Below are 13,995 nucleotides of genomic sequence, written 5' to 3' on the forward strand. Positions count from 1 at the left end.
GCGCATAGAACAGGCGAGAATGCATGAGGACCTGGTCGCCTCTCGCGCTAGGAATGAGGAGCTCAGCAAGGTGACTGAGGAGCTGCGTCAAGCTCTTCAGGAGCAGCAAGGGCGTTCTTCTGCTGAAGAGGTTGTGCCGTCGTCGCCACCTCGTGTTTTTCCTATGCCTTTTGTTCAGGCGATTACTGACACGCCGATTCCTGCGAGTGTGGTTCCTGTTAAGGCTGTTTTTACCGGCGTGGAGGATCCTGAGGCTCATCTCACCACGTTCCATACGCAGATGATGCTGTTAGGGGGATCAGACGTCGTGTATTGCAAGATGTTCGTGAGCACGCTCCAGGGAACGGCGCTGGAATGGTTTGTGAGCCTGCCTAACGGTCACATAACCAGTTTCCAACAGTTCTCGAAGATTTTTGTTGAGCAGTACATCGTGAATAAGGCACCGCCCAGGGTGTCTTATGACCTGTTTGATATAAGGCAGTATCAGGGAGAGTCCCTCAGGGACTACCTGAATCGTTTTGGGGCGCAGATGGTCAGATCGCCGGCCAAGGATGAAGAAATGCTAGTCTATGCATTTAAGAAGGGCGTGTTGCCGGGACCATTCTGCGAGGCGTTGATCAGGGCACACCCCGCCACGTTTGCTGAGGTTAGGCGACTTGCGGTGGCCCACATCGCCGACGAGAGCGAAGTCGCCGAGAAGAGGGGAAGCGTGGCTCCCGCTAGGCCACGCGCCCAGACGAGGATCCAGCCACAGAGGGTGCTGGAGACAGCGGCGGCCAGGAGGGATCAGAGGACTCGCCATCCTTATGATCCAAGGAAGAACAAGGGTAGGGGCCAAGGACGCCAGCAACCAGCACGCCGGGAATATAATCGCCCGCCTAAGCACAAGTTTGTCATGGGATTGGCGGATCTGATCGCCATTCCCAACATATCCGCTAGGTTGAAAGCGCCAGAAAAGGTGGGCGACAAGGTGCTGGGACCAAAGCCAGACGCCTGGTGTGAGTTTCACCAGGGCTTTGGCCATACAGTGGACTCGTGCTTAGCATTAGGATACCAGCTCGACGATTTGGTAAAGAGCGGGTTCCTAAATGACTATTTGCTGGACAGAAGGACAGGGGGCGCGTCGAGCTCCCAACCAGCAGGTGCTGAAGCTCAGCAGCACGAGATGCCCACGCACGGAGAAATCCACACCATTGCAGGGGGTTTCTCAGGAGGTGGATGCACCGCATCACAGAGGAAGAGGTACGCACGGTCTGTGATGACGGTGGATATGTTTGAAGACCACTCGCCAGAAGTGGATATTACATTCACCAAGCAAGATCTCCGGGATGTTGTGCCTCATGACAACGATCCCATAGTAATTTCGCTGAGAACAGCAGGAAGAAAGGTCCACAGGGTGCTGGTGGACCAAGGAAGCTCGGCAGATGTGATGTTCTGGCCGACTTTCACGCAGCTAGAACTGCCCCTTGACCAGCTGAGGCCCTATGGAGGGTGTTTGTATGGGTTCGCTGGTGACCAGGTGGAGGTCAGGGGGTACATAGAACTGAGGACAACGTTTACAGATGTGGCGGGTTCAAGAACGGAGAAAATCAAGTACCTCGTTGTAAACGCTCCTTCAGCATACAACATCCTGTTGGGAAGGCCCACGCTCAACAGGATAGGTGCCATACCATCGACCCGACACATGAAGGTGAAGTTGCCGTCCATGGAGGGGGTGGTTATCACCATCAAATCCGATCAGAAGGAAGCAAAGAAGTGCTATGAGAATAGCCTGAAAAACAAGAGATCGGTGAGTTACGTAACAACCACCCCGCCTCCTGGCGTGAAGCCCAGATCGACGGTAACAGAAGAGACCGCCGGAAGGGACGTGGAGATGGTAGATGCTGAGCTAGGGGAGGGGAATGCCGGTCTGGAAGAGGAAGAGGCAAGGAATCGCCCTGAGGAAGCGAGAGAACTGGGAATCGCCAGGGCGGTGATCGCCAGAGAAACCAGACCAAAACCCGTCGAGCAGTGGCTCAAGAGAGAAATTGGGGGAAAGATCTTCAAGCTGGGAAGATCCCTGGAGGTTGAGCTCCAGGACCAGATCGCCAAGGTGATTGAGCGGCATCTGGACGCATTTGCATGGTCCGCTTCGGACATGCCCGGGATCGATCCCGACTTCTTGTGCCATCATCTGGCGATGGATAATTTGGTGAGACCAGTGCGACAAAGAAGAAGAAAGTTCAACGAGGAGAGAAGGCAGGCGATCAGGGACGAAACACAGAAACTCCTCGCTGCAGGCCACATCAGGGAAGTCCAGTACCCTGAATGGCTGGCAAATGTCGTGCTGGTGAAGAAGAGTAACGGGAAATGGCGCATGTGCGTCGATTTCACCGACCTGAACAAAGCTTGCCCAAAGGATTCGTATCCTTTACCAAGCATAGACGCCCTGATCGATAGTGCTGCAGGGTGTAAGTTGCTGAGTTTCCTGGATGCCTTCTCGGGATATAATCAGATCAAGATGCATCCCATGGATGAAGAGAAGACAGCCTTCATGACGGAGAGATCGTGCTATTGCTATAAGGTGATGCCGTTTGGGCTGAAGAACGCGGGGGCCACGTACCAGAGGCTGATGGATCGTGTACTTGCACCAATGCTGGGAAGGAACGTGCAAGCATACGTCGATGACATGGTCGTGACCTCGCCGGAAAAGAGCAAGCACGTTGCAGACCTGGAAGAATTGTTCACGACGATCGCCAAGTTCAGATTAAAGCTTAATCCAGAGAAATGCATTTTCGGCGTGGAGGCTGGAAAGTTTTTGGGTTTCCTCTTGACTGAAAGAGGCATAGAGGCCAACCCGGATAAGTGTGCCGCCATCTTGGCGATGAGGAGCCCAGCTACGGTGAAAGAAGTCCAGCAACTAACAGGTCGGATGGCAGCCCTGTCTCGCTTCGTGTCAGCTAGCGGAGAAAAGGGCCATCCCTATTTTCAGTGCTTGAGGCGCAATAATAAGTTTGTTTGGACGAAGGAGTGCGAGGAAGCCTTCGTCAAGCTGAAGGAGTATCTGGCGAGCCCGCCGGTTTTGTGCAAACCGCTGGTGGGAATCCCTCTCAGGTTGTATTTTGCTGTAACTGAGAGGGCGGTGAGTGCGGTGCTCGCCCAGGATCAAGATCAGGCTCAGAAGCCTATTTATTTTGTGAGTAAGGTGTTGCAGGGCCCCGAAACGAGATATCAGGCCCTGGAAAAGGCTGCGCTGGCGGTGGTATTTTCGGCGAGGAGGTTGCGCCACTATTTCCATAGCTTCACAATACTGGTGATGACTGACCTGCCCATCCAGAAGGTCTTGAAGAAGCCTGACGTTGCGGGAAGGATGGTGAAGTGGGCAGTAGAATTGTCAGAGTTTGATATTAAATATGAGCCCCGAGGCCCGATCAAGGGGCAAATCTTTGCAGATTTCGTGGTCGAGCTCTCATCTGAGGCAACGCGAGTTGAAGGGGACGATTTCCGTTGGGTACTCTCGGTGGATGGATCTTCGAACCAGCAGGGTAGCGGTGCTGGAGTCATTTTGGAAGGACCCAACGGCGTGCTGATCGAACAATCTTTGAGATTTGCCTTCAAAGCCAGTAACAATCAAGCAGAATATGAAGCGCTGATCGCTGGGATTTTGCTGGCCAAAGAGATGGGAGCCAGGGTGCTAATGGCTAAGAGTGACTCGCTGCTAGTCACGGGGCAAGTAACAGGCGAGTTCCAGGCTAAAGATCCACAAATGGCGGCTTACTTGGAGTATGTGCAGGAATTGAAGAGTTCCTTTGCCTCCTTTGAAGTAGTGCATGTGCCCAGAGAGCAGAATGCCCGAGCTGACTTGCTAGCTAAGCTCGCCAGTTCAGGCAAGGGGGGTAGACAGAGGACGGTGATTCAAGAAACTCTGAAGACGCCAAGAGCATTTGTAGCAGATCACCTGGTTCTTCAGATAAGCAAGTCGACGGAGAAAGCAGCGAGAAGTCATAAGTCCTTGACGCAAGAAACGCTGAGATCGCCGAGAATTAGAGCATGTCGAGGAGAGAAGGTGAACATGACGCAGGTGTGTGCCATCCATGAGCCAGACACCTGGATAACACAGTACAAGCGATGCCTAGCAGATGGCCTTCTCCCACTGGATCCGACAGAGGCTAGGAAGGTAAAGAAAAATTCTAGCAAGTACACGTTGATTGATGGCGATCTGTACAGGTTTGGGTTCACTCACCCACTCCTGGAATGTGTACATGGCGAGAAGTGCACGAGAATCATGGCAGAGCTCCACGAAGGTATATGCGGAAGCCACGTCGGGGGTCGAGTTCTGGCCGCGAGGACTCTCCGTGCAGGGTACTACTGGCCATCGATGAGAGAAGACTGCAAGAAGTATGCCCAATGTTGCAAGCAATGCCAACAGCACGCCGATTGGCACAAGGCGCCTCCCGAGGAGTTGAAGTCGATCTACAGCCCTTGGCCGTTTCATACCTGGGGAATCGACATCCTGGGACCTTTCCCGCTGGCGATCAGGCAGATGAAGTACTTGGTGGTGGCGATTGAATATTTCACCAAGTGGATCGAAGCAGAACCAGTGGCCCAGATCACCGCACACAAGATCGAAGGTTTCGTGTGGAAGAACATCGTGTGCCGGTTTGGAGTGCCTAAGCGCCTGGTGTCGGATAATGGGACTCAGTTTGCAAGCCACCTGTTGAAGAAGCTTTGCGAAGGGGTGGGAATTCAACAAGTGTTCGCATCCGTCGAGCACCCTCAGACAAATGGCCAGGTGGAGTCAGCTAATCGGGTGTTGTTGAGAGGTTTGAAGAGAAGGCTAGAAAAGGCCAAGGGAAGCTGGGCTGAGGAGGTGCCCCGTATAGTCTGGGCATACCACACCACCGAGCAGTCAGGAACCCATGAGACCCCGTTCAGCTTGGTCTATGGGTGCGATGCGATGATTCCAGTAGAGATCCAGGAGAGCTCGCCGAGATTCCAGAACTTTGTAGAGGAAGACTCGAATGAAGAGAGAAGGCTGAACCTGGATCTGCTGGATGAGGTCAGGGAAGAGGCGAGATTGAAGGCTGAGGCGGTGAAGAGAAGGATTGAACGAAGATATAACTCGAAGGTGATGCCAAGACAATTTAGAGAAGGCGACCTGGTGATGAGAAAAGCCCACCAATACGAGATGGAGAATAAGCTGTCACCCAAGTGGACTGGACCGTTCAGAATAACCGAGGCGCTCGGGAACGGCGCCTACCGCTTAGAGACATTGGAAGGAGGGGCTATTCCTCGCACCTGGAACGCCACGCACCTGAAGTTGTATTACAGTTGAGAACTTTGTAGGTAAAGATAAACACAAAGTTACATTACAATGTCTCTGTTGAAACAGTTTGAAGGGGGTACTCTTTTTTCCCTAAGGAGTGTTTTTAATGAGGCCGCCCAATAAAGAGAAGTTTTCAAAGTACAAGTTGTTCTAGATTGCGTGCTTGTTGTTTTCAGAAAAGTTTTGAAGAAAGACCTTGTCACTTATATGTGACTCAAGGCAAGTTAAAGATATATTGCATGCTTTCTAAAAAGTTTTAAGCCCTCATCGTTTTTCGGCGATCGGAGGCATCAGTTAAAGCTTTTAAGTCCCCATCGTTTTTCGGCGATCGGAGGCATCAGTTAAAGTTTTTTAAGTCCTCATCGTCTTTCGGCGATCGGAGGCGCCAGTTAAAAGACCTCAATGCCCTCGCGCGTCCTGAGGCAAGTTAAAGACCTCCTCGTCGTTGAGCGAGTGCAGGCGAGGAAGAGTGAAAAGTCCTCAGTGTTTCTGGGGGCGAGAAGATGTAACCCCTGGGGCAATGTAGAGGCACCAGCGAAAAGTCCTCAGTGCTTCTGGGGGCGAGAAGATGTAACCCCTGGGGCAATGTAGAGGCAAGTAAAAGACCTTCTCGCCTATGAGCGAGTTCAGGCAAGTTAAAAGACCTTCTCGCCTATGAGCGAGTTCAGGCAAGTTAAAAGACCTTCTCGCCTATGAGCGAGATCAGGCAAGTTAAAAGACCTTCTCGCCACGAGCGAGTTCAGGCAAGATAAAATCCTTCTCGTCTCGAACGAGTTCAGGTATGGCGTTAAGGGTGGACGAAGTTTGGAAGGTGGCTAAGGTAGGTTCGAAGAGAGCGCCTAGCCACCCGGCCTTTGGTCCTGAAGCTCAGGAAGGTAGAGGAGGATCCGAAAGGGGCCTCTACCCCGAGATCAAAGAACAATGGCCAAGGCGTGAAGCCAGAAAGAAACTGATCGCCAAGAGTCTCTGGCTACCAGGAAAAGTTCAAATAGTGGCGAGAAAGTTAAAAGACCCGTTTTGATGAAGCAGATCGGGTGAAGCAGTGTTTAAGCCAGTAGCTGAGTTAAAGTTTGTTGCTTGAGGAATATTTTTACGATAAGGTTAATTGCCTTAAGATTACGAGTTGTTAAAGTGATTGTTGCTTAAAGTTGAAGTGGTTTGAAGCAGTTAAGTCAAAGATCGTGCCTGCAGTTTCGCTAAGTCTTTTCTTTGAAGTAAAATACGCAAGAAAAGTTAAAGCAGTTGAAGAAGTCGTGAGGGAAAATGCACAGACTTTTGTCATTAAAGGTAAATACCAGTTCAGAACATATATGCGAGAAGGTATAAAATTTATTACAAGTTATACACAAGAGAAAGTATAAAAGCAGTGGATGGAGTAAATTAATTAGTCTTCGGCGGGCACCACTTTTCCATCCACCACCTCGTTGTTCAAAGACACCATGCTGAGATCCAGATCAGGGAACAAGCAGGCGAACTGTTCCCGTGCAGCCTCGAATCCAGCAGCCAGAATTTGGGCGGAGCTCAGATTGAGATCTTCAATTTGCTTCTTAAGCTCTTCAATCTGTTTCTCGAGTTCTTCAGCTTGTTCTTTCAGCCCCTTATTCTGCTGCTCCAGCTCTTCAACTTGCTTTTTGAGTTGTTCGTTGGTTTCTTGAGCCTGGAGAAGGTCTTCAGCAACCTTCTTGGATTCTGCTTGCACTTGGCCCAATTCAGCAGCGATCTTCCCTTTCTCTTTGTTGGCCTCGGCAAGCTCAGCCATGGCGTCGTCCCTCGCCTTTTCCACCTTTCCAAGGAGGGTCTCCCGGTCGGCTGACCTTTGCTCCAATTTTTTCACCTTGGCGGCGTCAGTTTTTACGAGAGCCTCCAGGTCAGCCACCTTGACGCGATAAGGCACAATCTTGCTCTCCAGTTCGATCTTTTCTTGAGCAAGTTGCTGCACCTTATGGCGGAGATCAGTGGCCTCCTTGCGCGCTAACCTGAGCTCGGTGCTCATTGCGTCCTCTACTCGGGAGTGTTCAATCTCCGCGAGCGTCAGGTTGAAGGACAACTTCTCCACCTCAACCCTCATGGTGCTGTTTTCAGTTCTAAGGTTAAAGAGGTCGTCCTGGAGCTTCCTGGTGGAGCTCTCCACGGCTCTGGTTATGATGGCGGGGATGTCTTCTGCTATCGTCTTCAGCTTAGCAGATAAAGGCTCCCACATCCTCGTAACCTCAAGAGGGAGGTTTGCTGCTTGTAGAGGTGTTGGGTGGGCCTGTTGTTGATTTTCGTCGCCACCTTCTTTGGTTGGTTCTTCAGTAGGCGCTTCTGCTCGTGGTGGCGACGTCGGGGACTCGGTGATCAGAATCGGAGAGGTGTGGGCAACCTCATCCCCGATTGGAGCAACATCTGCGGCCGAGGCGTTGGAAGGAGGACCCCCTCCAGCTGATACATATGGCGTGGAGGCGCTCGGGGGTCCTCCATGAAATTTGGCTCTTGGGCCTCAACCGTAGGTGGCGCAGTTGCCAGTGGAATGGCTTGGACAGGTGAGGCAGGAGCTGGTGGAGATGGCAGAGTTGGAGGTGGAGCGGGCGTAGATGGGGGTGTTGAGGTTGGAAGAGGGGGTGGGGCAGGTGGTGAGGAAGGTGCCACCTTCTTCCTCTTTGTAACAAGGCCATCTTCGGTGACCTCGTCATCTTCTTCCTCCTCCTCGTGGACTATCTGGGGAGCTTTCCTCTTGGGCCTTTTGAGGACAAGTTTTTTACGTTGGGCGGCGGGCTGGACATCGGAGGGAGCTGGGCCCTTAGGTGGCGATCGACCCTGGGCGACGGCGATCTCCACCACCGAATTTGGTACTGTTTGAGAGCCCATCGCCAACCCGTGGGTTCGGGCGAGCGCCCTCAATTCCGCGAGTTTGCCTTGGCCCAACATATTATCTGCATAAAGCGAAAATGCAGGAGTTAGTTCAAGGAGAAGAGTCAATGCACAAGGCAGTATGCAATAGCAAAGCAGATAAATAGTGCAAAAAAATAAAACCAAAGTCTTGCGCGTAACGCACAAGACGCCCAGAAACAGTTGACAAAAGCAGTATTAAAACAACAGTTTAAATGTTCTAACCTATTCGAATTTCGAGTTGGTCCTCGTAGAATTCGAAGCAGATCAGGGTGGTGGTGAGGAAGGTGATGTTGGCCTCCGCCACACTCTTCCAAAAGAGGCAGAGATCTCTGTCCAATGCACCCATGCTATCAGGACTTCTGGGTCTCCTGAAGCAGCTCTTGGACTCTTTCTTCCCCTTGTCCACCCAGTACAAGGGGAAGCCGTCGAGTAGGGAGGCGTCCTTGTCGTTAGGGCGCACTTGGACGAACTTCCCTTTCCAGTCTTTGTAGGACTGCTGGAAGATGGAGAAGATCGACCTCCCAGCGATCCCATTTAAGCTAACCCACAGGCGGTCTCCTGGGTGCTTGGCTTCGAAGAGAAACAAAAATACGTCTACGGATGCGGGCAACCCCAGATGGTCGCACATCACTTGGAATGCTCGCACAAACGCCCAGCTGTTGGGATGAAGCTGGGCGGCGGCAATGTTGAGCTCGGTGAGGAGTTCCCTCTCGAACCGGGTAAAGGGAAACTTCAGTTTCACCTTCTTGAATAGTGTTGTGTAGACGAAGCAGAAGGGTCCGTCAGCGCTCGCCTTATCGTCGGCACAAACGGGCAGATCGGGGGGGCAAGGTAGCACTATCATCTTCTCATCGTGCTCCTTATGAAATGTTTGGTGAGGCTCATCCCCCTTAGTCAGTCGCAAAACTGCCCCAGCAATGTTCACGGAAGACGTCTCCCTCAACAGGGTCGAGTTGGCCCAGGGGTAGAGTTTTTTGAAGTCTGATGGGGGGACGGGGGCTCCTCCGGTGGTAGGTGGAGTCGCCTGGGCCAGGTTGGGGCGGGAAGGTGCAGGCCTCTCAGCCTGGGAAGATGAAGCACCGCGTGCTCGCGGTGGGATGAGTGCTTGAGAAGAGGGGTTTCGCGATGAAGGAGGAGGATTCGGGGTGATCTTTGAGCGGGTCATTCTCGAAGCTGCAAAGGAAGAAGAAAAGGAAAAATGATCAGGGTTCGCAGAGGCTGACTCGATCATGGGAGAAGGGTGAAAAGTGAACGAACGAAGGTTCGTTGCAACGATCGACGAAGCCCTAAGTTACGAGAAAGGAGAAATGGAAAAACAACCCACAACGTATGCACCAGACAGTTACAGGATGATGCGAATCGGTTAAAATGCAAGAAAAACCAGCAGAAGAAGGAAAGTAGGTACCTTTTGATGATCAGGAAGACGATGAAGGATGATGGTGGTTCAGAATGTTGAAGAGCGCTGAGAGTTTTTTTGCAGGAGAAGGTGAGAGCGTTTGAGAATACGAAGAAAAGTGATGGAACAGTAGAGTGAAAATGGGTTTAAGAGTTTTTTCGAAATGGGTTTGGGAAGCGCAAACGGTAACTGAAGGTAACCGTTGATGAAGCCACGTGTCGGACGATGGGTGAGGGGTTTGGTGGAGCGTCAGAGAAGCAGAAAGTACAACCGCTTGGAATTCTGCGTCAGTGCCACGTAGACCGGTGTTGACGTGACTCTTTCAGTCTTTTCGCTGGACAAGTCTTCGCTTAAGACTGGGGGGCTTGTGTACCGCCCTGGTAGTCGGAAGTGATGACGTGGCACCAAGCCACGGAGTAGGCGTGTGGACAAGGCGCCAGAGTTGCAGAAAGGAAGGAAGTCGGGGGGTTCGTGTAATCGCCAGTTATTAAGTTGGCGTGCTCCGATCTTCAGCATGCCAGGCGATCGCCTAGTTGAAGATGAAGTCGCCAGATGGTAAACCCAGGCGACTAAGTGATTGGAGATCGCCAGAACAAGCACATCGCCGAAGATGAAGGTGGTGCAGATTATGAAGGCGGCCGGCGAGACCACAGGGAAGGTGTACGAGAGCATCCTAACTCGCCCGTTCCAGTAAAGATCGCACTCCCAAAGTTAGCTATGCACTGGGCAGTACCATGCATAAGTAACTTAGCCAAAAAGAGAGTCAGAAGCAGCGCCCAAGTCAAGGAGGCTCCAGATGATGGCACGTGTACGACTGGATGCGAGCCACGTGTCCAGGTCTGTAACTGCCAGGAGAGAGAAAGTAACCAGGTATATAAGAGTTCTCAACGAACTTTCTGAGGTACGCGCGTTCAGAATATACTCTTTACGCTTGCGAGTTCGAGAGCTTACTGTGAGAGAGAATTTGCACGGTTCCTTGAGATTTCTTGAGTGTTCTTGCTCTTAGTATTTGGTGGTTCTGTCACTGACTTGGGCGTTGGAGTGCGATCGGTCGCAGCGGCGCCGCTCTGTGTGGGAAGCATGTAGGCCTGGCTACGCAAAAAACACACCACTTGTGTCCACCGCATCCCCCACTATTTTTACGTAGACCATATTAGCTTCCGAATTTGAATAAACGCTAAGCCTACGCTAATTAAACTTTTGCGTCCGTTTATTATACCTAGTGTCAGTTTTTGGCCCATGCTAAGAAGGATATTTTTTGTAGTGTTTCCACGTAAAGCTTTGCAGAGAGATGTACTGTAAAACAAATAATACTAGATCATTTATCTTCTAAATTTCTTATGACCAATTATTTCAAGATGTTATACTAATGCTTGCAGTTTCGCTTCGGTAGACTACATGTATATTGCAGTATTAAATTTTTATTAGGGAACAAATGTCACAAAAAATACATAACTGGTTGAAGTGACTACTTTTGAATAAGAGATCCGTGTATAGTTTTGTGGCTTAATTAGGAAAAACAGAAGAACGAACGGCCATTGGAGAATGTATAGTTAGAAACAGTATAACTTAGATCAATATCTATGAAATAATTGCTGCACCAAATTTCCTGATACATATCAACTAAACTTGATTCATATTTTTAACAATGTTTTGTAAAAACATTCTCATCATTGTAACATCATTTTACTTTCAAATTACAAACTAAAATAGAAAAAATTTAAAATGGAAGTTCCTTCTGTACAAAGTTGCCTCAGTTAATCTATGATCTAGCTCAGTCTCCCTAAGGTCCAGCCTGCTAGAGTGATTTACAAACTTGTCTCATCTAACAGTATCTTCTATTTGCTTCCTCTAAGATTATCTATCTCAGGTTCTCCATGAAAATGCTTTACAACTGATTGAAGTGAGAGATGATATTTAGGAACTCATCCTCCTGGCATGGAATTGTGAGAGCACCCTTTGGATGATCATATCCAAATTCTTCTCCTGCTTTACTAAGCAATTCTTGAAATGAAGGCTGGTTCAAGTATGATACTGGAATCACACACTGCCTCATTTCATCTCCAACATAAACTGCAATATAGCCCTTTGGTACTTCACCCCCCTTGGAGGCCACTTGGATTGTAGAAACTGATGCTCGTCTAAGAATACCTTTTATGCGGAAACCCATTGTTTTATCTTTTTTCACTCCACAAAGAATATATTGATGTTAGAGGATTTGTGTATGAAAGAAATTTTTAACTTGTATTACTTGAGGAATGCAATCAGTTGTGGTGCTTGAAACCCAAACAAGTACTGCATATATAGTTTCCAAATGCCCTCTGCTAACTCATAAACCTCAATTATTGATCTTTTGATTGTCTACAATGGATTCAACCAAGAGACAAGATCACAAGGTGTTGTGTTAGATATCTCCTTCAAGGACTTGGCAATTCAATGGGACTACTTACCCCGCCTTTTTAGATTCTAGCCAACAGATTTACCCCCTTCAAATTAAAATTGAAAGCAATGCTTATTCATGAGTTATGATTCTACAGCTATTTCAATGATCGACATGCTTTAGACATCTCACATGCATCGCCATGTGTAGACTAAATTGAATTGGAGGTTAGAAGAGAAGCAATATTGAACGCATCTTCACGGTGCCCTATGAACTACACTCTTTCTGTGTCTGGCAAATTTGAGAACAACCATTTCAACTTCCATAAATGAAATTCCTCTCGTCAAATAAGTGTCAATATCATGGCGCATTAGATTTTTTTTTTCACACATATACTTCTAAGAGTCCTATGGACATTACCACATGCCCTTGTCTAGCAGTTGGCCCATGACTATTATCTCATAATCTTTCACCAATAATTCAAGTACCCTTCTTACATAAGCTTTATCTATATATATATTCACTGTTGCAAGCATTTTAGAACCAACACAAATCATTCACATCCTGAAGCAACAAAATTCATAAGCCTCAGCTCTCAAGTTCTATTCATACCATTTTGTTATCAAGTCTGAGCAAATATACAACACAACAATGGGCTTTCGTTTACCTAGTATCAGAAGGACATCATTCGCAGCAAACCAAACATCTTCTAAGGGTATGGAGGTGCCAAAGGGTTATCTTGCAGTGTACGTTGGAGAGAAAATGAAGCGATTTGTGATCCCCATATCATACTTGAGCCAACCTTCATTCCAAGACATGTTGAGTGAAGCAGAGGAAGAGTTTGGATATGATCATCCCATGGGTGGTCTTACGATTCCTTGCAGTGAAGATGTCTTCCAAAGCACAACTTCACACTTGAATAGACATTAAGTCTTGTACTATAGAAGTTTGACACAGAATTGAAGAGCCATTTTGTCATAGGCATCTTCTCAATTTGTAAACATAACTCCTTTTTGAGTAATAGGAAAAATGCGATTATAGTGATATTGTTGCTCCTTTTTATTTGTTTGATGACAACGAATTCAACTACTCAAGAGGCCCCTCTGTGTTAACTGTTTTTTGGATTGCAAATATTAACTTCACGCTGTAGAAGTAGCGTTTCTTGCTATAAAACAAAAGCAAGACATGGCTGTCCTGATTAATTTCAAACAACTGGTTCCTAGCATGGGAAGAACAACAATAGTTTTACTTGTCCTTTATGGCTCTTTATGCTTTCGTGGCCATTGTGGCTTCTTCGGCTGCCGCTTTCACTATGAATTCTACCGCTGCCATTATGTCAGATCTGTCTATTTATACTATTTATGTCAATGTTCATCTCTCTATTGACAAATTGGATGAAACAGATTATGACACTTGGACCTTAGATATTGAATTATGGCTTAAGAGTCAAGGTTATGTTGATCATCTTACTCGTCCTAATGTTGCTGAAAATAAGGTTTCTCGTTGGTTGAAAATCGATGTTCAATTATGCATTGTTATCAAATCTACCATTCACTCATCTTTTAAAAAAAAAATTTCGTACCTATGAGACATGTTCAGAAGTTTGAGAACAAGCAAAATTATTATACACGATACTCAACGTATCTATGGTGTGTGTCAAAATCTTCTCACAATTATTGCTCCCAAACGTCTTGATCGTACAATGGCAGAATATCTGGGTAAACTTCATGCTCTTCTTCATGATTTTAATGAGTTATTACCTCTTGCCCCCACTCCTTCTCAATAACTAGAACAAAGATCCAAGTTCTTCATTTTTTTGGGTTTACATGGCTTTCTTGATGATTGTTCTCATGTTCGTGATCAAATTTTAGGATCTCCTATCATGCCCAATTTTATTTTCACTTGTTCTACCCTTCTGCGTGTGCCAGGTAAACACACCAATGATATAACCTCTCATGTTGATGACTTTTCTGCTTTAGTCTCTCAGCACAATGATCGTACTCGCCCTCACAAGTCGGGCAAAGGGCGTCACAAGTGTGACCA

The 13,995-nt window shown here is 48.2% G+C and overlaps 1 protein-coding gene and 1 pseudogene across 1 annotated transcript; one reads left to right on the forward strand and one right to left on the reverse strand.

Annotated features, from left to right (window-relative positions):
* Window positions 1–11,412: 11,412 nt before the first annotated feature.
* Window positions 11,413–11,832, reverse strand: LOC150026649 (auxin-induced protein 10A5 pseudogene; annotated as a pseudogene).
* Window positions 11,833–12,475: 643 nt separating this feature from the next.
* Window positions 12,476–12,996, forward strand: LOC150026650 (auxin-induced protein X10A-like). The gene has a single exon (XM_090303268.1). The coding sequence runs from the start codon at window positions 12,604–12,606 to the stop codon at window positions 12,880–12,882; it is 279 nt and encodes a 92-aa protein (XP_090159394.1). The 5' UTR covers window positions 12,476–12,603; the 3' UTR covers window positions 12,883–12,996.
* The last annotated feature ends 999 nt before the right edge of the window (window positions 12,997–13,995 follow it).

Source organism: Phaseolus vulgaris, chromosome 6 (genome assembly GCF_051622355.1).
Source record: "Phaseolus vulgaris cultivar YP4 chromosome 6, ASM5162235v1, whole genome shotgun sequence".
NCBI lineage: Eukaryota > Viridiplantae > Streptophyta > Magnoliopsida > Fabales > Fabaceae > Phaseolus > Phaseolus vulgaris.